A 26,113-nucleotide genomic window follows, 5' to 3' on the forward strand; every position below is an offset into this window, starting at 1 on the left:
GTATTAGCCTAAACACTAAACATTCAATTAAATTTTAGAAATAATGACACGTGTAACAATATTGTTGGTGGTAAGGATGAGAAAAACGCAAATATATTGTCCTCAAATTTATATTTATAACTAAATGCCTAATCTACTTACCCTTTTGCCTGCAAGGCATTCCTTACTTAATTATTCCAAACTTAGGTTAAACTCATTTACCTCGAGGAGGATGGGGCCAGATTCTCCACTACCATCTAACATATATGAATATGAATATAATAGTGGGTTTGGCCATTTTCAAATTTTAAGCATGATTTGCACCTCTAGATACCTATATTGAAGACCGTTATTCTATTTAAAATTAACTTAGTGTGTTGTTTAATAAATTAATGCTAAAACCTATGATTTTTTAGCTCAAATGGCTAGGGTAAAATAGCAAATGATATGTTCCAATAAGCTCGATCAAAAGAAATAACTTTATTCAAATTATGTAAGTAAACTCGCATAAAAAAAAGACGAGACATCTTTCTCCTTTCTTGTTTAACACTTGTAATAGTTTGAATTTTTATAAAGTCGTGATATGCATACTACCAATTTGAATTTTTATTCAGTGGATTAAAACATGGTGATGCTTTATTAAGTGTTTACTTACAACTTCTATGTATAAAAATTGAAGATAACAAACAACAAGGACAAAGCAAGGACGAAGTGGTCATAACATAACATAAGGAACAGACATTAAATATGACTATGAAGTTCATTTCAAATTCCTATAAAGAAAAAGAAGAAAAAAAAATTGAAGACAAGTACAACGAAGAGGAAATAAATTTGTCCAAACAAACTGAACTGCAACAGCAGCTTTCATTTGAAATCCCTGTTTCTTGCACCTCACGAGGTTGCACGCTCTCTCTCTCTCTCTCTCTCTCTCTCTCTCTCTCTCTCTCTCAAAGTGTTCTCCCCCAGATGCTAAGTTATACAAACAAGTAGCCTTAACTTCTAGCTTGCTTTCATTTTCAAACCCCAAAAGAAACGCAAAGTCTGTGTATTTTTCAACTCATTTAAACTCATCAGTTCAATTGACTCGAATGTCATCTGCAACAACAGTAACAGGAGGAGCAACAAGAAGACCAAAATGGCAGTACCCACCAGCACCACCAACCCCAAAAATTCTCCACTTTCCGCGTAGGCCTCGGCGGAGAGCATCCAAGAGCGTTCATGGCGGAAGACCCAATTCAGGGGAGGCCAAGAAGGACAACAAGGGCAAGCTGGAAGCTCTGTTTGACCAAGAACGAGTTTTTTCCAGGGTCGGTTTGCCCATTGTGCTTTTTGAGCATGGTGATGGGGAAAGTGAGTGCAGGAGAGAGAGGGTTAAAGAGGGTGAGGATGGTGGTGATGAAGTGGTGGAAGAGGAGAAGTGGAGATTTCAGGCTGAGATGTTGAGGGCAGAGTGCAATTTATTGAGGATGGAGAATGAGATTGCAGTTAAGAAGATGGAGAGGGTCAAGGTCAAGGTGGAGAGGACTCTTAAATCAGCTGTTCACACTCTTGTTTCTGTTAGTCTTCTTCTTCTTCTTCTCTCTCTCTCTCTCTCTCTTTCTCTCTCTCTCTCGGATTATTTGTTTTCTTTGGTTTTTTGAGTGGTCTGTTTGTTTCATTGAAGTTTAAAAACTCATTTGGAAACTCCAGTAACCTCAAATTCAAATAGTTGTGCCTGGCACAAGTTTCTGGATTGATAGATGCATTAGGTTTCAAAAGCAGGACTATTTTATCCTTTCTTATGTTTGATCAAGTAAAAAAGGAGTGGAAAACAAACAGTTTATCCGGTTTGAATATTACAGCTTCTTCGTTTCAACAGTATCAGTATGCTTTTGGTTGTTCTTCTTTCCAATTTCTTGGATTACTTGGTGATTTTGTATCCATTTCTTAACAAGAAATTACAGGGAAAGAAAAGCAATGAACACATTGAAGTCATCTTGCTTTGGTATTTTAAGTTTTTTCTGTTACTATGTGCTTAACATAATTTTGCATTCTGTTTTTGAATTCTTTTCACAAATGTATTACATTATATGGTTCGTCTGTGACATGTTTAATGCTGTGATTGGTTTTCAGGGGAGAAAGAAGATTTGCGAAGGAAAGAATGCAAGTATGGTATTGGAGGAAAAACTTCAACACTTGGCAGAAAAGCTAGAGAAGTTGCAAAGGAATTTAGGAGTTAAGGATTCGGAGGTCCGAAACACTAGTAATTTTGATAAACAAGCGTATCTTCTTCAAAGAAAGCTACAGAAGTTCAGACGAACATCGGATGAGATATGTGTCAAGGAGATCCAAGAGATGGCAGAAGCAAGCTTTTCTATCAAAACAAGCCATAGAGTAAATGAGAACTTGCTTTCGAGTGGCAAAAGTAATGTAAGGTTATCTGTCCTTCCTTCAAACTAGTGTGGTTGATCTTGCTTTGATATACAATTCTGTTCTGCGATTCCTCAACTCCCATATTTAGTTGCCAAGACAACATGAGAATAGCAAAGAGAAATGTTTGTGCTTCAAATTCACAAAGTGATTGCAGACTTAAAGTCTTAGATTTGTCAAATGATAGAAATTCTCAAAACCCAAGTGAGGCATTGTTTTATTTGCATATATATATTTTTTTTGCCTAATCTGGTTCTGTTAAAAAACTATGCAGGTAGACATTCTCAGAAGGAAAATGGAGGGATTGTCAAATGGGATGCTATTAGAGAGGATGAAGGAAGAGTATGGTTCAATGCTGTCTACCGCCGACTGTTCTGTTGCCAGTTCTGCCTCTTCTTCCCAGAGAATTGAATCCACCAATTTGTCTTCTTCTTTGATACAACAATTTTACAAGGCAAGTCCTTGCTTCGGCTGTTTATTGTTTTTAGTTCCCAGTCTAAAAGAACGAATTATACTTATCTAAAAAAGCATAAAGGAAAAGAATTTGACTTATATATGTTTGAGGTGAAATGCTCTCAATTTATGTTGGATATTCAAACGCTCGGCTCACACTAACATCTATAGCATAGAAGGATTCCTTTTAAAGGTTAGACAATTTTCTATGCAGGAGAAAGAGTGTCGTGAAGAGAATGTGTGCTCAGGACGTTGCAAGGCAATAGTTCGAAGAATTGTAGAGCAAGTACGAATTGAGACAGAGCAATGGTCTCAGATGCAGGAGATGCTGGGGCAGGTGAAGGAGGAGATGGAAGAATTGCATGCCTCTCGAGACTTTTGGAAAGATCGAGCGCTAGATTCTGATTATCACATCCAATCCTTACAATCCGTTGTAAGTTTCCATAACAGATTACCCTATGTTTAAAAGGAGTGTACTCTTACAAATTTTACGCAGGCACTATATGAACACTTGACCTGGAAAGTAATTCTATTACTGATGTCTTTCTTTTTAGTTTCTATTTTCTGTTTGCTTCAATGGATGTGAGATTGAGTCTTGGAAGAGAGGCATTCATGAGGCAAAATGATTGAAAGGGTTTTTCGTGATGCTTGAAGGCCTGAAACTTAGTTTATATAATTCCTATATAATTCCTTTGAAATATATTCTAAGTCATATTTCTTGTTTAGGTGCAAGAATGGAAACAAAAAGCTGTCTCATATGAAAGCAAAGCAAAGGAGTTGCAGGCACAAGTGTCTATACTCCATGGAGAGCTTGATAGGTTGAGGAAGGAAGCAAGCATAAGAGCAATGAAGGCCAATGGTTCACCACTTATACCCCGGGATCCACAGAACGAAATGGAAAAACACGTCCTGATTTGTCACTTGAAGGAAAATCATTGTCCCAAAGAAGGTGGCAGCAAGCAAAGAAAACTAGCCACATGTACCAACAGAGTGTTTGTTGCTCCAAAAAGATCACCCTTTCGAGACATCGGAAACTCCTCATTGCCGGTGAGGCAGAACAGCAAAGCAGTCTTCCCTTTGCATTGCCCTCTACCTTCCAAGACATAGAAAAGCTTTTGAGATTCGTTACATTGGATTCAACTTCGGAATCTTGCTCTTTTCTAACCATATTAACTGCAGGGGCTCTTCCTCTTTGCTAGCCATATGAATTGTACGGCATAGTTTGTGGTTTTTCATTTATTGCATCAATGATATGCCTCCAATTTCTACCACAGCTAATGAGCTAGAATCAGATGGTATTAATAATAATCCAGATAAATAAAATTTAAATTAATTTAGCCCAGGTCAAAGCCAAATCCATAGTAAAGCCCACGTAGGCAAAGTCCACATGATTCAGTTAGTGTTTATCCGAATTGAGCTGTCTTTAATCCTAGTATATAAGATGTGGATAATGCTACGGAGACCACATTTATAAGAAAATCTATAAATATGATATCTCTAACATTTTGCATAAGATATTACGTTTTTATACCTATTGTCAATTATTATTAATTAGATGCTCAAATTTTTTAATGTCACGAGAGTGAGTTATGCATGTCAAGCTCTCGAGGCACACATACTCTCCCGCATCCACTTAAAATCATAACGACAAAACATACTCCTTGATCACAAAAGGATGAGATTATTATATAAGATGCAACACAAACGTTACTCCATAAAAACACACTTGTTATAAAAAAAAAAATAATCATTTACGTTCTATTATTTTAAGGATCATTTATGTTCTATTGGTTGGGAGAATAAGGTATATATTTTAAGGGCGTCTCTAAGGATTATGTTAAATTTAACGTGACACTTTCAGCATGTAGAAAAATAGATGAAACTCCCTCCAACCGAAATGTTAAATCCTACGTGGAATAAATTTCTTTCTCTTGTTGTTATTTTTGGTTATTTGACTTTGTGATGTTATTTAATTATTTAATTATTTATTTTAATTTATGTGCCTAAAAAGTAATAAACCAATGACCACTATATAATAAAATAAAATTGTAATTTGACATATTGAGTCGAATATGTCCAATTGCAATACAAGCCATCAAATTCAGATTAATGTTTGATATTTGATATCTAGATGTTCTAAAAATTAAAATGAATATAAAACTTTAAAAATAAATGGGCCTGAAGATTGAGCTGGGCTAGAAAAGCTTTGCATCAGTCTAGCCCGTTCTTCATGGGCTACGACCCACAATTGTTTTCTACGTTCCAGCATAAAATGTGCCTCCACAGTTACTCAACTAACACACCATAATCATCGCTCTCAACGTTGAAGCGTCTTCTCAAGACTCTCTCTCTCTCTCTCTCTCTCTCTCTCTCTCTCTCACAACACACACACACACATTTTCATTTAGCTGTGAGTTCTCCAAATTCATCTGAGTTTTTCATTCTCAATCGATCAGCGTAAGGCTCTACATTTCTCGCTGAGTTTTTCATTTAAATTTATGATTTGCTCTATGAATTCTTTTCCTTTAGTTTTTGTGGATTTTCTGTATTTATTCCTCAATGTATTTCGTATTACAAGATTCTGTCATTGCCATTTATTTATTAGGAGATTAAAAATATTGTTTTCCGTTTGGTATATATGTTCATAATTGTTATTGCAGTCGGAAAAATGTCAGGAATTTACATCGTCGGAGCTCTCTTGGGAACCTTTGGGTTTACATATGCTTTTGACAAGGTTGTTTCTGAAAAAAAGTTATTTGGAGGTAGAGTTTTGATGATAAAGTTGCTTGATGAAACTGTGTTTATGTGAAAATAAAATAATTTAACCTAGATGATAAATAACCAGGCATTACTCCGTCGACCATTTCGAAGGAATGGCAAGAAGAAACTGAGAAGAAGCTCCAGGCTTGGCCTCGCACTGCAGCATCTCCTGTTGTCATGAACCCTATCTCTCGCCAGAATTTCATTGTCAAATCCACCTCTAAATAGGCCTCATAATAAGCTCAGTTCAGTTGAAATTTTATTTTATTTTTTCTTCATTTTTTTCTTTCTTTTCATTCTTTGGCCTTATAAGTCATGCTAATAAATATCTCAATGTTACTGATATAAAACGGCGACAGGAAAATATTTCCGTCAACGGAATTATTTTTTTGGCTATTTGTTCTTTAGAATGTGAATTACCTGTTAGCTTTTTGTTCAGATTTAAAGGTCTATATTTTCCTCAGATAAACATGATTTTAAACGTTGGAACTCTACTTGACATTTGAATATATTATATATGGGTTGGAGATGCTCTTGAGATTCATTTTGCAAATGGTTGTTGGGACTGGTGGGCAGAGTTCTGCTGTTGGATTTGAATAGCATCTCTTCAAAAGATAAACTGACATTTGCTTGCCAAGAATTTTGGATTGGTTTGCTTCCTATGCATCGTCAATTGGCAATCACGAATCATCCGGACGTTATGCATTTACTCGCATTTTGTGACATCTAAATCATTCTAATAATCTAATGGTCTAAGATACGGCACTTCAATTTTTAACTTTTGACACCTATCTATTTAATTAACTTTAACCCTAACATTGTTAACTCTAATTATTATTTTGTTTTTAAAAGGCTAAATAATTTTATGGGTTATCGATTTCAATGGTCCCCTAACTATTGCTCCAATATCATTTTGGTCCACTAACTAAAATTTTCATTTCAATGGTCCTTCAACTCTTCATTTGGTATCCAAATAGTCCTACTGTCAAAGTCTGTCAATTTTATTGTTAAATTGGGGGTAAAACTGTCCATATAAATTAAAATACTAATAAATTAATTAAATATTAAAGGAAACTATTATTAAAATTAGAAAATTAAATTAGAAATTAAAAATTGAATCTCACCAGAAATACCTACTGTAGTTGGAGGACCAGGAACAAGGAAGAGATGTGATTCACCACCACCACCACCACCACTCTATCTCTCTCTCTCTCTCTCTCTCTCTCTCTCTCAAACTTCTCAAGACACCCATTACCTCCTCTCCCAGATAGATAGATCCCATCACAAAAGCAGAATTAGCAATGAATAGGAAGGAAATTGGTGAATAAGAAAGGAAGATAGAGTCGACCATGACATCAGTTGGCTGGAAGTAGATGAAGAGGTAATACCCGATCATAAGCCCAATTGAAGTTCCAACTCCAAAATTGCAAAAACCCAAAATTGAACTCAGAATACCCAGCTCTAATCTGCCCTTAAAATTTATGTTTCTAGTAGCTATCTACCAAAGGATTTTAGAATTTTTCTTATTTAGTTCCTAAGATAGTATTTGATTCATTGAGCTGATGTTGCTATATGGACAGGGACACCTGTGATGTTTCGTCAGAATGCCCCACCCATGAATTTCTTTCCATTTCTGGAAAATTCAAGGAATGTGCCAACAACTCTTAGAGACTTTAAATTCATGGAATTGTTCCCTCAACAAGCTAGTTTTGGCTCCTCTGTTCCCATAGAAGAGTCCAATTTCTGTAAATTTAAAGGCATTGTTGCAGTAGATGACCATATTCTATGGCGGACAAGTAATAGTGTTCAACAGAATAATTGACAGAGAGAGGAATCGGGTGAGTTGCAGGGATGAACAGACCTTGACTGTTTTGCCCCTCGATTTCACGGAATAATTGACAGACTTTGACGGTAGGACCATTTTGATATTAAATAGAGAGTTGAAGGACCATTGAAATGAAAATTTTAATTCGTGGACCAAAATGATATTGGAGTAATAGTTGGGGGACCATTGAAATCAATAACCCATAATTTTATTTATTTATTTATAAAAATTAATAGAGGAAAAACCACAAACCAATCATCAGCCACCCATGACCCACCCCCACTCATGGCAATCCCTTCCCTCCTCATAGCCAAGCCAATCTCCTCTCCTCTTTAACCTCTTCTTTCTCTCATTTTAGTGAAGCATCATTTGCACAATCGTCTATATTTTGCTTATTGTGCTTGGGTTTGAGGAATTTGTAACTATGCTATGCATTTGTCTAAATTGATGCATGACTGAGCAACTATGACGGGACCTTCAATCTTCTTGACCTACAAAATTTGAATGTCCTAGTCCATATGCATACCGGTGAGAGGACCAGTTGCTAACCAAATAATTTGGTTGATGTCTTTGTATTCTTGCTAACTGGCGATGTCTTTCTATTCATGGAAGAGAGAGAGAGTTGTCAACGGTGATTGGTGGAGAGGGGTCGGGGTGGCAGTCGGAGTTGGGTAGGTGGGATGGCTGCTAGGTTTATCATTTTTTCTCTATTGTTCAGTTTAATATGTTTATTTTAAATTAGAGTTAACAGTGTTACGGTTAGATTAATTAAATAGATAGGTGTCAAAAGTTAAAAATTGAAGAGTCATATTTTAGACTATTAGATTATTAGAATGGTCTAAATGTCTGAAATGAGGGTAAATGTACAGTGTCTAAATATAGAGGCTTGGGATCTAATTAATCGATATTGCATGTCATTTTTACAGCTTTAATCGTTTAAAATGAAACAGATTTAAAGAATGAAAATATTTAAAAATTATATTTACCAAACAAAGCATTATAGTTTAAATACATACAAGTCAACCAGTATACGACAACAGACACAATATATTAATAGGAATTGCCATCCCTATTATGCGGTGGCGGAGGGAGCTAAGGCCCATGGTGGGCATGTGCCCCCTCTCAAATTTTAGTTTAGGCTATTGTATTATTAATATAATCATACTTTTCTAATCAAATTGTGAAGTGTCCATGTATTTCTTTTTTTGTATTTTTCTAATTTTCCTTTTCTTACTATCATTGCTACCATTTCACATCTCTTATTGTCGTACTTCCACTACTACAAAAAGTAAAAAAGACGACCAGAAAACAACGACGGTCTAAGTGAAAACCGTCGTGGTTTATAAAAAGACGACGGTTCTAAAAACACCGTCGTGTAATACAACCTTAGACAACTAAAAAATGGAGATTCAAATGGCTGTTCAAAAACAACGACGTACATAATTAAACAACCGACGTCTATTTGAAACAGATTTCCGCAGTGTAAAATCAATGCCAACAAAGAACGGCAGAAGTTATGAATCGACCGACGTAGAAAGTAAAGACGACGATTTCAATAAAAACTGCCGTTTTTACTCATAAAATAACACGACGAGGTTTTCGTATAAGACGCCGTATAATTACAAACAAATCCACGGCTTTAAAATACAAAATATCGCCGTATTAAATTAATTTATAACGACGGAAAATATAAATATATCAACGTCATTCTCGTATAGTTCTACGACGTTATCTTTAAATCGTACAATAAAATTTAACGTCGTATTTATTCATTTTATACGTCGTACCTTTAATTTTAACGGTCGTCTTAATAAGAATTTTTGTTAACAATTTTTTTCTTTGATTTTCTTATCCTACGTCGGTAGATCTACTTAATGACAAGAATTGAAATAACCACGACGGTTTATATAGAACACCGCCGACATAATCAATTTGTCTGAGATCCCAAGGTTTACGAAATCTTACCAGATGGAACTCTGTTCCACATCATAATCTTAACAGATGACACAGATTTGCAAATATTGCGTCGTGTTAGTTTACAAATTCTAGAACATTAATTTCCCTCATTTTAAATTTCCTCGGGAAAGAAAAATCTATTTATCACGCTTTGTAATTGAAAACTAAAACTGAAAGAATACGGGAAAAAAAACTCTATTTATAATTTAAAAATAAAATCCACGTCGGTTGTAGTACACTTAACGACGTTTAACAAAATAATCTACGTCGGTAATTATAAATCTACCGCCATCTTACCTTAATATAGACGACGAGAAAAGACGACGGTAGAACAGAAAACCGCCGTTGTTTCAGTTTCTTTAACAGTTTGGTCCTTTATCTTTCTGCAGGACTTGTATAGTTCAAAGCATTGACAATGTCTTCATCATATCTCCCAGCAACTACTGATTCAATTGCTCATGCTTTAGAGGCCATCTGAAGCCATTTCTATTCTTTATCGCATTCTTGAAACCCATCTTCTTCTTCTGAAGCTCTACGGATAAAGGAAAAGGCTATCACAAATCCGACGGATCTTCTTAGGCAAGAAAATCAAGCAGAGGATCAGGCACATCTGATCTTCAGATTTTCCTGAGAAGCGAACTTTCCTTCGACAGCGAGTGGAGGCCAGGCTTGCATCTCTTTTGATGGAAAGCAAGGAGTATTCAGAAGCACTAAGTGTCCTATCAGGCTTGATCAAGGAAGTGAGAAGGCTAGTTGACAAGCTTCTTCTTGTGGACATATATTTGATGCGAGTAAGCTCAATTTCTCTTTGAGAAAGACATCCAAATTATTGTCTTTGAGACGTGAGAGACTGAGAGAGGAAGAACTTGGAACCTTAAATGTAAACCGAAAATGAATGAAAGCGACAAATTTATAGAATAAATTTTTAAAACCAACGGCGGTCCTTACAAAAAAACCGCCGTTTAAATTGTAAAATCAACTTGGTATTATCGACGTATATTACAGAAATCCACGTCGGTAAATTAATAAAAACGACGTGTTAAATAATCTACCATGACGCGAGTTATTACTTATGTACTTTAATTTTTGAGTTTACTACGACGGTACCTACAACACTACTGTCGTATTTATTTACCACGTCCGAAGTTAAATGTACCGTCGTATTTTGTAATTTATACGTCGTAGTTATATGTAACCGCCGTATTATTTTTTTGAAATGGTTTTATATGTAAGCAACTTTTCGTCTACCTGACATACACATGCGCTGTTTCCAAACCCGATTAAAAAGTTCAATCTCCTAGAGAAAACTTTTAGACTTTTTTCCTTGTCAGAGTATCTCATCGTCTTCCTCTCGTCTTCTTCGTCGTCTCTGAACTTAAACATAATCTTCCTCTTGCTTTCATTGCACGCAAAAGGTAAGCTTTCATTTTCACTATTTTGGTTGCTGTTTTGCATGCTCATACGTTTTTTGTTTGAAAAATCTTTTTACCTTTTTTCTGGCCAAAATCATTTTACTTCTTTCCAAGTTCGATAAAATATACAGACAACGAGGGAAAGTTTCCAACTTTGAAGACAACTACCTCAACTAAATAAGACGACAGTAGCTTCTTATGTACGTGGTTAAATATGTAGACCACGACGGTTCGTCAGTCGTTCTAGCGTCGTCTGAAAATTGACAAAGTTGTTTTTAAAATTATAGTCTTTTTTTTTATTTGCTTGTTTAATTGCAGGTTTGATTTCTCTGAACAATGGTTTTTGTTTTTCCCTAATTTGATAAAATATAAAGAAAAAGAAAGTAGGGTTGGTATCTAATATATACGACAGTATCTTATTGTTTTACGTCGTGTGAATGTTAATACCACGACGTCATATTAAAATACCGTCGTCTATATAAGATTCCAAAACTTTCTTTCTTGGCCTTGTATTTTATCAAATTAGAAAACAAAAACCATGGTTCAGAAAAATCAAATCTGCAATCAAACATTCACAGAGAAAGAAAGAAGGGTTTTGGATCCTTATATAGACGACGGTATATTACGACTGACGTCGTGTGAACATCAATACCACGACGTTATATAAATATTTCGTCGTGTATAGTTAATTATCACGTCGTTTATAGTTAATTATTTCGTCGTTGTTTAATTACCTTGGTTTTAAACATTTATTACGTCTGAGATTATTTCATTGCGTCGTTTAAAATCATATCATACGTCGTATTTTATTAATAACTGTCGTTTGTGTTCTTAATCTTTTCCTGAAATATTTTCACTTGCAGTTTTGTCTGTAAAAATGGTTTCTCACCAAGACCAAAGTAAGGATTCTGGCTCCAAGAAAAATGGATGTAAGGACCTTGGAATGGTACCTCCTCAAGTGAAGCCTTCGAAGAAGATGAAGTTTGCTTCATCATCTGCTGAGACAGAACGAACCAGCACGACAACAATCTCTGATGATTCAAAGTCTGGTCGAGGTATGAGCACAATGCCTCGTGTTGTGAAGAGAAAACTTCAGAAACTGAGGCCAATTGTTGAGTACAATAAAAGGGGGAAAGGAATTGGCCAAGCACATAGTGAGATGCAGTCCTACATTGGTGTGTTGGCACACTCCAGAGTTCCACTTGTGGACATGAAATGGGCTCAAATCCCCAAGGATATAAAGGAGCAGATTTGGGAAGCAGTTGACCTTGCTTTTGTGGTAGGTCAAGGGGGCAAGAGCTCTATGTTAGCTTCTGCTGCCAAGAAATGGAAGGATTTCAAGTCTACACTAACGAGGCAATATATCCTTCCATACACCAATGACAGGGAGAGATTAAGCCAACCCCCTGAAACATATAAATTCATAGAGAAAGCACAATGGGATGCCTTTGTAGCTTCAAGGTTATCCAAAGATTTTGAGTCTGTGCATTCTCAACATGCACAGATTAGGGAGAAACTCGAGTACAACCATCGATTGTCTCGAAAAGGATATGCTGGTTTGGAGGATCAATTGGAGGAAACCATGCCTGGGGTAGAAATGGATCGATCTACCTTATGGAAGAGAGCTAGACAGGACAAACATGGTAACATCCCTGATCCAAAGGTGGCAGAGAAAGCAAAATTAATTGTAAGCCTACTCACTCTGTTTTAAATTTTTATTAAACTGTGAATAATTCTTATTACGTCTTATGTTATATTTTGCGTTGTGTGAATGATATTACCACGTCGACATATTTTAAAAAACGTCGTTAAAGGTCTAAATCAGGAATCACAACTCTGTTTTCTGTAATTATAGCATAAGATGTCGGTGGTTCATTTTCGCGTCGTCTGTAGTAAATTACTACGTCGAAATGTTTTAAACAACGTCGTTAAAGGTGTGAATATTGAATCATCCCTCTGTTATCTGTAAATAAAGCATAAGACGTCGGTGGTTTATTAATTTCGTCGTTTTAAAAAGAGAACCACGTCGGTATAACTACCGTCGTGATAAATTATAATAACGTCGATTTATATGTTATTGCGTCGTGTGAAATTATATAATACTTCGTTTGTATATAAATAACCGTCGTGTGTTTTTGTTCTTACTTTTTTATATATCTTTGTTTTAGGATGAATTGCAAAAACAAGTCTCGGAAGGCAAAGTCACTATTTCTGGCAGCAATGATGTGCTGACCATGGCTTTGGGCCCCGAGCATCCAGGCAGAGTCAGAGGAGTAGGTGCTGGGATCTCACCAAGGCAATATTTCAATTTACCCAAACCACAGAGAGTGAGCTTTGACGACCGTTTGAAGGACAGTTTAAGAGTTCTCCTTCAAGAAGAGACTAAAAAGATGGAGGCTAAGGCAAGGGAAGAGGCTTTAAGGATGGAGGCTAGAACGAAACAATTGGTAGAGGCTGAGAGGGAGCATTTCCTGAGTCAGCTTTCCCAATTAATTCCCAATTTTGATCCAAGCATGCTTAAACCCAGAATTAGCCAAAGTCCCAAAAATCCAATGTCTGACAAAGCAAGCTGCTCTGGAGGTGATGTGAGATCACAGCATTTTGAGGATGATACTGCCAAAAATGGGAAACATCAGGAAGAAAAGGTAACATATCTGAACTTTGAATTCTCTGTTTTTTTAAAAACCATTAGACGTCGTTATTATTAATAAAACCGTCGTTTGAAATACATACCACGACAATTTTAAACATAAACCGTCGTTTGTATTTCAATACCACGTCGTATTTAGTTTACTTGTTTTACACGCCATTAAACGTCGTTATTTTAAAACTTTGTGGTTTTTAGACGACGGAGTTAGTCATTCCCGACGTAATAGATGAAGGGAAGACAGAAGAAAAACATGATGAAAAGGAGAAAGAAGATGACGACCAGGTATGTTCACATAACTTTGCCTTTTTTATTTGTTTTTCAAAATTCCAGACGTCGATATTTTTCTTTGAACCGTCGTTTGTTTACAACTTAGACGGCGGAATTTTTTTTAAGACGTAATAAATTATTCACCACGACGGTTTCTTCAAACGACGTTTAAATTGTTTTCAGACGACGTTTTATTCCTTAAACCGTCGTTTTTATTGAATTACCACGTCATTTTTTTTATTCCTTTAAACAGGTTATTAAAGTTGTTGATTATTCAAATATGAAGGCGCCATCTTCTTTAAACTCCCTTTGTCGTTATGTGGAAACGACACTCGTGCCTCAAGATAAGACCCTGCACTTTACAATTGATAAGGAGGTGTTTGGTCTAGAGCGCGATACCTTCCTCCTGCCTGAAGATATTACACAATTTGCAGGCATGGAAGAAATAGGAGCCACTGTCATTGCTGTATATATGAGGTTTGTCATTCTAAAATAATACGTCGTTGGTGTATTTATTGCGTCGTCTTAACCAACTAACCACGTCGTTAGTATATCATAACGTCGTTGTCTATTTCAGTACGTCGTGTGAAATTTTATAATACGTCGTTTTGTTATACATAACCGTCGTGTTTTTTTGTATATATGAGGTTTGTCATTCTAAAATAATACGTCGTTGGTTTATTTATTGCGTCGTCTTAACTAACTAACCACATCGTTAGTATTTACCGTCGTGATAAATATATTATAACGTCGTTGTCTATTTCAGTACGTCGTGTGAAATTTTATAATACGTCGTTTTGTTATACATAACCGTCGTGTGTTTTTTTGTGCTGACTTGTTTATATTATTTTATATATTTAGGCACTTGCACGATGTTTTGAAAAGAGCAAATATGTGCAATATGGTTGGCTTTATCGACCCTGCTACAGTTAGTGCCAGCTCTGGCACAATAGCTGACAGATCACGCCTACTGGCAGCTCGACTTCAGAAGACTGACGGTGAACAGATTTTCCTGATGCCTTACAATCCAGGGTTAGTCTCCTTAACAGGATTTTGTTTTTATGATTTTCAATAAATTACAGCGTATAAACTAACCACGTCGGTGTTTTATTTTATTGAGTCGTTTGAAACTACTAACCACGTCGGTAGTTATTTATCGTCGTGATAAATGTAAAATGTCGTCGACTGCTACTTTATTTCGTCGTGTGAAATATTATAATACGTCGTTATTGTAAATAACCGTCATTTTTATATTAATTTTGTGCAGCCGTCATTGGATCTTGCTGATTGTAAGAGCTAAGAGAGAAACCGTCTATTTTCTGGATCCTCTGCCAGGAAATCGTGTGGTCGATGAAGAGGCCAAAAACATTGTGAACAGTGCTATAAAAATGTATAATTCTCACATAGCCAGACCAGGCCGTAAGGCAATCATTTGGAAAACTCTGTCAGGCACACCAAAGCAACCCAGCAATGTCGAATGCGGGTATTATGTGATGCGCTTCATGAGGGACATCATCATGGATCCTTCCTTGGGGTTTGAGAAGAAGGTAAGAAGAAATTACCTTCATACATTTTACGTCGTTTTTTGTATTATCAACGACGGCCATGTAAAATTACCGTCGTTGAATAGATATAGTACGTCGGTTATGAAAAATATCGTCGTCAGTGATTGAATTTCTTTTTATTTATAAACCCTAATAGTCATTGTTTATGCAGTATGCCAAGGGAAAACAGGAAGCGCCATACCTCCAAGAAGCAATTGATGAAGTCCGGAATGAATGGTCAGAGTTTGTTTGCCTTCACCTGGAATAGGGGAATTATTGAACACTTGATATTTATGTATAATGTACAAATTTTGTCTATAATATATAATGTAAAAATTTGTTGAGGTTTTCTTAAATTAAAAAAAAAAAAAACATACAAATTGCGTAACCGACGTGTAATACTTTTCCAACGACGTAATAAAGTCAAAAGCCGTCGTTTTTTGTTGTTTCGTTTTAACCAAATCCGACGTAAAAGGATATTTAGACGACGTTCTTTGAACAATTGAGTCGTTTATGGTTTACAACGTCTTCAATTTCTTAAGGGTTCAGGGTAGTACTTTGTAACGACAGCGGTTAAGTCGTGGAATATATATTTTACGTCGGATAGTTAAATATCCGCCATGGTTTCTCATTTAAACGACGTCATTTTAGCAACTTAGTCGTCTATTACAATTTACAACGTCTAAAATTTATTAACACCGACGTGGTTTGTTGTTGTGATAAGAATATTTTATTATTTTTATATCAAAATATTCAAAATAAATCTAAAATAAATCAGAAAAATGCAACGTCAAAATAAACGGCGTTACGTTCAGTGTTTTCGTCGTGGAATATTACATTTACGTCGGTTCTTGTAGAACTTTCGCCATGGTTTTTCTTTCGACGTTTTAAAGAGCGCGCGCTCTAAAAATTTTCGCGCGCCCTCAATTTTTTTATATTTGGCTCTTATTCTTATACTTCTAACCCTGAACCCTAAAATTTTCAAATTTCGCGCAACATAACATTCGCTCTCTCACTTCTGCTCTAATTAAAAGTTGCACTCTCCAGGCTCCGTCGAATCTGTGAGGTCGTCCAACCTGTAAGTACAAACCCTATCTTCCCCTTGTAAATTCATTGAATGATATTAGGTTGTTTTGTTAAAGGATTTTAGGTATATGCTTTGTGATCTGTTAATAATGTGCTTATAGGTATGGGTTCATGGATTTTCTGTTTAATGGGTTCATGGATTACATTATCTGTTATGTTGAATTGGGAATGGTTTTAATTTTGTCGGATCTTTTAATCACCCTATGTTATGTTGAATTGGGAATGGATTTATTGTTTTCATGCTTGGTTTCATGTATATGTTGGTTTCTTGCTTGGTTTCATATATATGTTGTGTTCTTAATGGGTTTTGGGTTCTTGAAAATAAACTGAGACACGACGCCTTTTTAGGCATACGACGACGATTACACGACGGTTTATGAAAAAACCGTCGTTGTATTACTTATACACGACGGTTTTTTCATAAATCGTCGTTTGTATTACTTATATTAGACGACGTCTGTTGAAAATCCGTCGTCTATATATGCCAAATACGTCTGTTTTTGTTTAAAATCCGTCGTCTCTGTTGTGTATTACTTGCTATTAGATCTTTGTATAATCTGCTATAGTGATGGTCATTGCCTGTATTTTCACTTTATTATAGATAATAGGTTATAGTGTCGGAGATGGATAAGTCATGGATGCACTCGGATAGAAGATCGAAGGCATATGAGTTTGGGGTGGAAGCATTTTTGAACTTTGCTGTAGAAAATCTTCTAACTACAACACATATCCGTTGTCCATGTGTTAAATGTGTTAATTTGAAGTTGTTTGGGGTTGGAATTATAAGGGATCACTTATACTTTAATGGAATTGACCAAAGCTATAAGAATTGGACATTTCACGGAGAACCTTGGGAAGCAACTACTAATGCTAGTAGAAATGTTGAAGAAGATGATGGCCATAGTAGGTACAGTTTTGTGTCTGAAGAAATTGATATGGATGATAATGATTTTGGTGATTTTGGTTCCGATCCGTATGAGTTTGCCAATGTGATTGGGGATGGAGATCAACCAGTGTACCCTGGTTGTAGAAAGTACACGAAGTTATCGGCATTAGTGAAGTTGTATAATTTGAAGGCAAAACATGGGATGAGTGATGTCTGTTTTACAGAATTATTGATACTTCAAGGCGATTTGCTTCCAGAAGGAAATACAATACCAACCTCTATGTATGAGGCTAAAAAGACTTTGTGTGCATTGGGGCTGAGTTATGAGAAAATGCACGCATGCCCCAATGATTGCATCTTGTATAGGAAGGAGTATGAGGATTCAACTAATTGTCCTACTTGTGGTATCTCAAGGTGGAAGGAAGGCAAAGATTCAATCTTGAAAGAAGGTGTGCCAGCGAAGGTGGTGTGGTATTTTCCTCCAATTCCAAGGTTTAAAAGGATGTTTCAATCACATGAGACAGCTAAGAGTTTGACTTGGCATGCTGCTAGAAAATCAATTGACGGTCAGATGTCTCATCCGGCGGATTCCCCGTCTTGGAAACTTCTTGATGATAAATGGCCTGAGTTTGGTAATGAGTCGAGAAACTTGAGATTGGCTCTTTCATCTGATGGATTCAATCCCCACAGTTCTCTAAGTAGCAGATATAGTTGTTGGCCGGTTATCTTAGTTACATATAATCTCCCTCCATGGCTGTACATGAAACGAAAGTTCATGATGTTAACCTTATTGATTTCCGGTCCTAAACAACCCGAAAATGATATAGACGTCTACTTGGAGCCTTTGATTGATGATTTAAAATCTTTGTGGGATGGAATTAGAGGAGTGTATGATGCACATAATGGAGAATACTTTACACTCAGAGCTGCATTAATGTGGACAATTAATGATTTCCCCGCCTATGGAAACTTATCTGGTTGTGTTGTTAAAGGATATAAAGCTTGTCCAATATGCGGCAATGATACACCTAGTCACAGGTTGAAAAATGGCCACAAAATTTGTTATATTGGGCATAGAAAATGGTTACCAATCAATCATCCATATAGGAGGCAACGTGCAGCTTTTAATGGGAAACCTGAATATGGCATACCTCCCGAGCCATTAACCGGAGAAGAAGTGCTGCATATGGTTGAAAATGGTGACAGAGTTTGTTGGAAGAAGAAATCAATATTCTTTGATCTCGAGTATTGGAAATACCTTCCTGTGAGGCATGCCCTAGATGTTATGCACATTGAGAAGAATGTTTGCGATAGTATTATTGGTACATTGCTGGAGATCCCTGGAAAAAATAAAGATGGGATTGCTGCTCGATTAGATTTATTGAACATAGGGGTCAAAACTGATTTGCAACCCGAGTATGGAGAAAGACGTACTCGTTTGCCTCCTGGGCCTTGCAATTTGTCAAGAGCAGAGAAGAGAGAGGTTTGCAATTCTTTCTATGGTATGAAGGTCCCTGAAGGTTATTCTTCAAATATTAAAAATCTTGTATCTTTACACGATTCAAGACTTCTTGGCCTTAAATCACATGATTGTCATACCTTAATGTAACAATTGCTCCCTGTGGCAATTCGTTCTGTTTTGGAGAAGCCTGCAAGGTATGCAATAACTCGTTTGTGCTTCTTCTTCAATGCTATATGTGCAAAGACTGTTGATGTTTCCAAGCTAGATAAGTTGGAAGAAGATGTAGTAGTTACTCTGTGTTTGCTTGAGAAGTACTTTCCCCCTTCATTCTTTGATATCATGGTTCATCTAGTAGTACATCTTGTCAGAGAAGTTCGTCTATGTGGGCCAGTATATTTTAGGTGGATGTATCCGTTTGAAAGATATATGAAAGTGCTGAAGGGGTATGTTCAGAATCGTACTCGTCCCGAAGGTTGCATTGCTGAGCGGTATATAGCTGAAGAAGCGGTAGAGTTTTGTACTCAGCATTTATCTGATGTTAGTACAGTTGGAGTGCCTTCAAGCCAAAAGATGGGACTTTCAAAGCCATTATCAGGTTGCACAGTGAGCGTAGTTGATCAGGACCTGTTGAATCAAGCACATCTATATGTCTTGGAGAATACGGAGGAAGTCCTACCTTATATCGAGTACGTATGAGTTTTATTCTTTAACTTATTGATTTTAAATTATTTCTTATGTTTATCTTCTATATTTGGGACCGTAATGCTTGAATTTTTCGTGTCATGTAGGCAACATATGATCCACATCAAGACTGCTTATCCAAAATTTAGAAAGAGAACAAAGTGGCTGCAGGATAAGCACAATAGCACTTTCATTCAATGGCTACGCTTCAAGGTATATGTTGTTGAATAACATATTTCTCTTTTAATTTTCTTCTTATTTCTATGTTAGATTGAATTAAGATATATGATTAATTTGCAGGTTCAAAGTGAACTTGAGGAAGACAATCATGGCGTATCAGAAAATTTAAGGTGGCTAGCAGCTGGTCCAAACATGGCAGTGCCATTATATAGGAGCTATCTTATTAAAGGTATTAAATTCAATATCAAGGCACAAGATGATGTGCGGACAACTTAAAATAGTGGAGTTTATTTACTTGCACATACCATGCAAGTTGCTAGTGCCAAGGATAAAAACCCAATTCTCTCAAATATGGGTTTCTATGGTGTCATTCAAGAAATTTGGGACCTTGACTACCAAAAGTTTACAATCCCAGTCTTTAGGTCTGATTGGATAGATAGTTCTGGTCTTGTAGTCGACGAACTTGGATTTACCCTTGTAGATTTGAGTAAAATTGGACATAGGAATGACCAATTTGTTTTGGCTTCTCAAGTCAAACAAATATTTTTTGTTGACGACCTGATGCATCGTGGTTGGTCGGTAGTGTTATCAATGCCTAATAGAGAATATAATGATGTTATTGGTGATGAAGTCTTAGGTGATGTGATAATTGAGTATGAGCCATTTACTAGAGGGATGCCAAATGTTGACACATTTGATGAACTGGTGGGTGAGTTAGGCGGTCAAAATATTCGAGATGGGTGTGAAGATATATGGATTGAATGATGCTTATGTAATTGGCAGTGTATGACATTAATTTTGTAATATATTGTAATGTGATTTCTTCACTTTCTACGTTCAAATAAAACACGACGTTATTGTGAACCAGTTATTCAGCATATTTACCGACGTCTTAAAGCAACGTAACAATGAAGAACCACGACGCTATTGTGAAGCAATTATTCAGGATATCACGTCGGGGAAGGATTAAGGACCGCCATGTAATTCAAAATAACACGACTCCAATCCCATAATACCGACGTCTAAAAAATGAGATATATAATCTGAACGTTAAAAAATACGACGTCATCATACATTTTTCACGTCGCAAGTTCTTTTATAAACGAAGAGGAACGAAATGAATTCCGACGGTAATTCATTATAACCGCCGTCTAATATCAATTAAACGACGTTATTTGTAATACGGCTCTCTCATCGCATTTCAACGTCAACTATATAAATACATACGTCGTAAATAATGACACTGACAACTATTTCCACGTCATTGAATTCCGACGGTAATTCATTATAACCGCCGTCTAATATCAATTAAACGACGTTATTTGTAATACGGCTCTCTCATCGCATTTCAACGTCAACTATATAAATACATACGTCGTAAATAATGACACTGACAACTATTTCCACGTCATCTTTTTTAGAAAAATCGAAGTGGAAAATTTATTTCACGACGGTTGTTTGTAAATAAGAGACGTAGTATATTTCAATAACGTCGTCTTCTTATGTATTTAAAGACGTCATATTTTTTCTTGTCGTGAAAATTATATTTGACGGCGTAGTGTTTTAGTTGTCGTCGTTGTATGTCTATCTTGCGGCCTTGTTCTTTTAATATGTGTCATATTTTTCCTTTTTAACGACGGTGATTTGTTTGAGTTGGTCGTCTATTCTCATCCTCGACTATTTTTTAGAACTTTAGCAGACTAAACACGTCTGTTTTTATTTGTTTTCGACGTTGTTTTATTTAAGAACGTCTAATATTTATTGTCGTTGTTTGTTTCAGAAAATAGGACGTATAAATTTTGTAATACGACTCTCATATATTTGTAACCGACGTTGTTTCGTTGTTCAACGTCTACTCTATAAATACATACGTCGTAAATAATGACACTGACAACTATTTCCACGTCATCTTTTATAGAAAAATCGAAGTGGAAAATTTATGTTATGACGGTTATTTTTATATAGGCGACGTAGTAGGTATCAATAACGTCGTCTTCTAATGTATTTAAAGACGACATATTTTTTATTGTCGTGAAAATGATATTTAACGGCGTCTTATTTTAATTTTCGTCGTTGTATGTCTATCTTGCGGCCATGTTCTGTTAATATGTGTCATATTTTTCCTTTTTAACGACGGTTTGTTTAGAGAGTTGGTCGTCTATTCTCATCCTCGACTGCTTTTTTAGATCTTTTTGCAGTACACAGACGTCGTTTTGTATTTGTTGATGACGTTGTATATTGTAACAACGACGGTGATTTAGCGTCGTGGTTTATGAGGGAAAAGATGACGGTGGATTCCACGACCATTGAAAAACCGAATACACGACGGTGATTTACAGTCGTCTTTTTGCTTTTTTGTAGTAGTGTTCGATTTGTGGTGATAAATTACCGTTCAAAATTTCTTAGTGTGTATTTTTAATAAATTACATTTCATTTAATTTTTTCCATGGATCGATATTCAGTCGATAGTTTAAATATAATATGTAAAATAATATAGTACAAAAATTAGGAATTTTGTATCAAGTAAAAAATTAGTTTCATTGTCACCCTAAAGCAAAATATATTTCAATATATAGGGTGCCCCCTCAATGAAAATTTTCTGGCTCCGCCACTGCTATTATGCATACCTTTCTCATGTTTAAGAGTTTGCAGTTGGAGTTGGCACTGATCAGTCCCTAGAAGCATAACCGAAAAATTGTATGGAGTCATCACAATGTTTTGCTTTTTGTTTGTATCAATAAAAGAGGGTGTTCAACTTTAGACCTTTTAGAGCACTTCCACCACTAAAGGGAGCAAGGGTAGAACTAGAAATTTTTCAACGGGTGGGCTAGCTAAAGTTATTTGCTTAAAATCTAGGCTTATTTATGTACATGTCCCATGTGCTTTCAAACTTGTCTCATATTACCACCTGGGCTTTGAAACGTCTCAAAATACCCCTCACACTTTTAAAAACAGTCTCACGTTACCAATTCCGTCAGTATTATAGACGTTCCGTTATGTGGCCCCACTTCGTTTCAATCCTTAACATTGGAGAATAAGGATTTTTCAGCTTCAGAAAAGAAGAAAGGGGGTATTTGGGTGAGAAGGGGAAATTTGAAGAAAGAAGGCTAGGGCTTATCGAAAGCCTGCTCTTGTAATGCTTCATGGGTATGGTGGCAATTCATCCATCAAGTGGGTTCACTTTCTCAAAGTTTCAATCTGTACGTATCTGATCTATTGTTCTTTGGCAAATCCTACACCAACAGGCCAGAAAGGACAGAGGTTTTCCAAGCAAAATGTGTGGCAGAAGGGTTGAAGAGATTAGGGGTGGAGAGATTTTCTGTTTACTCTATAAGTTATGGAGGGTATGTGGCATATTGGATGGCTGAGATGTATCCAGAGTTGGTGGAGAAAGTTGTGGTTGTGAGTTGTGGGGTTGGGATGACAGAGGAGCAGAAAAGAGAGCAGATCAATAAGGTTGGAAGCAATGCATTGAATCTCCTTGTACCTGAAAGTGCTCATGATCTGAGGCTCTTGGTGAATCTGACAATGCACAAACCTGGCCCTTCTAAGAGGGTCCCTGATATTTTCCTTCATGGGTTCATTAATGTGAGTCTAAAATTCCTCCATTTTTATAACACCACCTTACATGGTAGATTCTAGCCTTCTTCTCCAAATTTCCCATTCTCACCCAAATACCCCCTTCTCCTTTTCTAAAGCTAAAAAACCATTATTCTCCAATGTTAAGGATTGAAACGAAGTGGGGCCCAAAGCACGTAACGGAACGTCTATAATACTGACGGAATAGGTAACGTGAGACCTTTTTTAAAAGTGTGAGGGGTCTTTTGAGACGTTTCAAAGCTCAGGTGGTAATCTGAGACAAGTTTGAAAACACAGAGGGCATGTACATAAATAAGCCTAAAATCTAATGCTCTTTTTATTCTATTTTTATACTTACAATTTCTATATTTTTCTAGAAATAAAAGTATACATCATATAAACCACGCACATAGGGTGACACCACAATAAAAAAGTGGGCCAACTCTCCCCCTCCCCCCCAAGTACACTCGGGTTTGATTCGCTAGTTCATAACTCCATTTACTAAAGTTATCAGCCATCAAATCCAATTTTGATACATATTATTTGATATCTCCATTGGAGGTGCTTTTAGCTGAGCAAACAAATTAAATATAAGATGATTACAGGCTTATAGGTTGAGTGGACAAGGAGTTATTAGGCTACATTTAGGTGGACTACTAATCTTTTATAGAGTGAAATCACATAAAAATACATTTAATATTTTTTAATATTTTTTAAAGGCTTCCTGGGCTAGAGCCCATGGTAGCCTTGTTGCTAGTTCCGCCCATGGAAGGGAGTCCTAGCAAGATGGGGCCCAAGCAACTAAAGGTAGCTCTAGCGCAAGAGTTCCAGCCACTGGTAAACAGTGGCCCCAGCAACCTGGGCAAGCCCACAGGCAAGTTTAACCCGAGCTGCTGCCTAGGTAAAATGACAGCCAAAAAAAAAAATTTCAGATTTTTTTAATTTTTTATAAATACCTAGTCATATTCTTTACTTCCAACACTAAAAACTTTATACAAGTTCATCTCTTTATATCTCATGTGAATAGTAATTGCCCTTGCCCTAGCCTATAAAAGTGGAAACAAAATTGTAAGGGCTACCATTATTCACGTGAATATTGAGTTGGTGGATCACAATGTCCATCTGTACCACTACTACGAAAATAATCAAAGGCCAGAGACATATAATGGCACACATACAATATTGTGCCCTCCTTTCTAACATTAGACACAAATAAGTTATATTTATGCTATTTTTTTTTTTTGGGGTATAAAACACAAATATTTGTGATAAATTCAAGCATGTGGGGCACAATTATAAATTAGGCACAAGAATTCATGCCCTATGCATTGTGCCTCTTGTGATTGAGTCTGATTCTCTGTCGGTGGTTCATATGGTTAAAAGTTATGAGGAGTGTCTTGCTGCTGAGGGTGCTTTTGTGGAAGGGGAACGTCGTCTTCTTGCCAATCATGAGTCATGTGCTGTTAGGCATATCCCTCGTCATGCAAATAGGGCTGCCCATTACGTTGCCTATTTCAGTCTCCGTGATCAAGGTCTATCGTGTTTGATGGATGTGGGTCCTTTATGGCTCATGAAAAAATACCCACATCCATGACCCGTTCTTCAGAAAAAGTAAGTGAATTATTTGGAGAGACACAAACATTTGGGTCTTTATCTCTGACAAATGTGACATGTTCTAGACACAAAAACTATTTTATGCCCAATACTTTATTATAATTTAGAAGTGAAGTAATTTTTTATTTTCAAACTCTGTTTTTAACTACTATACACAAAAATCATTTTGTGCCCAATAAGTTGTAATAATTTACATAGCGAAGTTTTTTTTTTTTCTTTTCAAACTCTGTGTAATCAGCGGCGGATCCAGGAATTTTTCAACGGAGGTGCAATATTTAAAAGCTAAGAGCTCAAAACCCCAAAAAAAAAACAAAAAAAACAAAGACAACTTGTCTTCCACTTCGTCCTCAAGCCCCAACCTACCCCTTCACACTCTCTCTCTCCCTCTCCCTCTCCCTCTCCTTCTCTCTGTCTGTTGTTTTTGTTGGGTCCCAGCCTGCAAACTCAAAACTGGGCTCTCATTATTAAATCTTCCCCAACCAGCAACACTATCTCCCACTCTCACACAAAGTTCAAAACCCATCTTCTCTCTCTCTCTGCTTTCAGTTTCCTCATCCATTTATACTGACCCTTTTCAGTTTTAGCTCGTATGGCTGAGTCACGGGACGATCCCGAGTTCTATCTCCCAACCCACTTCCTAACAGACGACGTCGTTCTGCACAACATGGACGACAACAGCTTCCACCAAAACGGCGTCGGATCAGTCGCCCGGTTCCCCACCGAGTTCCCGTACGAGTTCGATTCCTCCGACTCTAACTCAGCCCTCAGCTCGGCTGTCGAGTCCGTGGTCGGCTCCACTGAGACTGAGAGCAGCGACGAAGAGGACTTCCTCTCCGGGTTGACTCGCCGCCTCGCTCAGTCTTCGCTGCAGCAGACTCGCCGCCTCTCAACCCAGGTGGTTTGGGCATTTCGTCGAACAGGTGCTGTGCATCTCGTTTCTGAAGCAGAGGTGCAATTCCAGCTCTTGTAATGGACTTCTCTGGCGACCGGAGGTGCAGGTGCACCTCCTTGCGCCTGCACAGGTCCGCCACTGTGTGTAATATTTCACGGCTTCCCTTAAAGTTTCTTCTGTTTCTTTTTTGTGTTCTTTTGGGCAACCCTCCACCTAAAGTTAAGTTTAAAACTTTTGACCCTATAAAATATCTCATCCATCACCCTACTTTTTTGAAGCCCTTTTTTTTCTCTCCCCCTCTCCCTTCTCTCTGTGTCTCTGCTGCACCCATTTACTAAATTTATTTTTTGATTCTATAGATTGAGCTTGATATAGTTAGGACTAGTTTGATATTGTTGTACTGTGAAAATAATCATTGTCAGATTTGCTATGAGAGAAATCAGCTGGGGGAGAAAGCAGTTTGACGTTTGGTAAACTT

At 36.8% G+C, this 26,113-nt stretch overlaps 3 protein-coding genes and 1 pseudogene across 3 annotated transcripts; all 4 read left to right on the forward strand.

Moving 5' to 3' along the window:
- On the forward strand, window positions 771-4,103 carry LOC18780243. Its single transcript, XM_020563142.1, has 5 exons — window positions 771-1,535; window positions 2,092-2,388; window positions 2,663-2,842; window positions 3,056-3,274; window positions 3,568-4,103. Exons 1-5 carry the CDS (start codon window positions 1,068-1,070, stop codon window positions 3,946-3,948), a joined length of 1,545 nt encoding a protein of 514 aa, XP_020418731.1. The 5' UTR covers window positions 771-1,067; the 3' UTR covers window positions 3,949-4,103.
- Window positions 1,553-26,113, forward strand: LOC18781461. Its single transcript, XM_020563143.1, has 2 exons — window positions 1,553-1,576; window positions 25,274-26,113. Exon 2 carries the CDS (start codon window positions 25,333-25,335, stop codon window positions 25,711-25,713), a length of 381 nt encoding a protein of 126 aa, XP_020418732.1. The 5' UTR covers window positions 1,553-1,576; window positions 25,274-25,332; the 3' UTR covers window positions 25,714-26,113.
- On the forward strand, window positions 5,277-6,114 carry LOC18779683. The gene is made up of 3 exons (XM_007214012.2): window positions 5,277-5,298; window positions 5,502-5,603; window positions 5,687-6,114. The coding sequence occupies exons 2-3, from the start codon at window positions 5,510-5,512 to the stop codon at window positions 5,827-5,829; spliced, it is 237 nt and encodes a 78-aa protein (XP_007214074.1). The 5' UTR covers window positions 5,277-5,298; window positions 5,502-5,509; the 3' UTR covers window positions 5,830-6,114.
- Window positions 22,421-23,192, forward strand: LOC18779788 (annotated as a pseudogene).

This window comes from Prunus persica, chromosome G4, assembly GCF_000346465.2.
Source record: "Prunus persica cultivar Lovell chromosome G4, Prunus_persica_NCBIv2, whole genome shotgun sequence".
Taxonomy (NCBI): Eukaryota; Viridiplantae; Streptophyta; class Magnoliopsida; order Rosales; family Rosaceae; genus Prunus; species Prunus persica.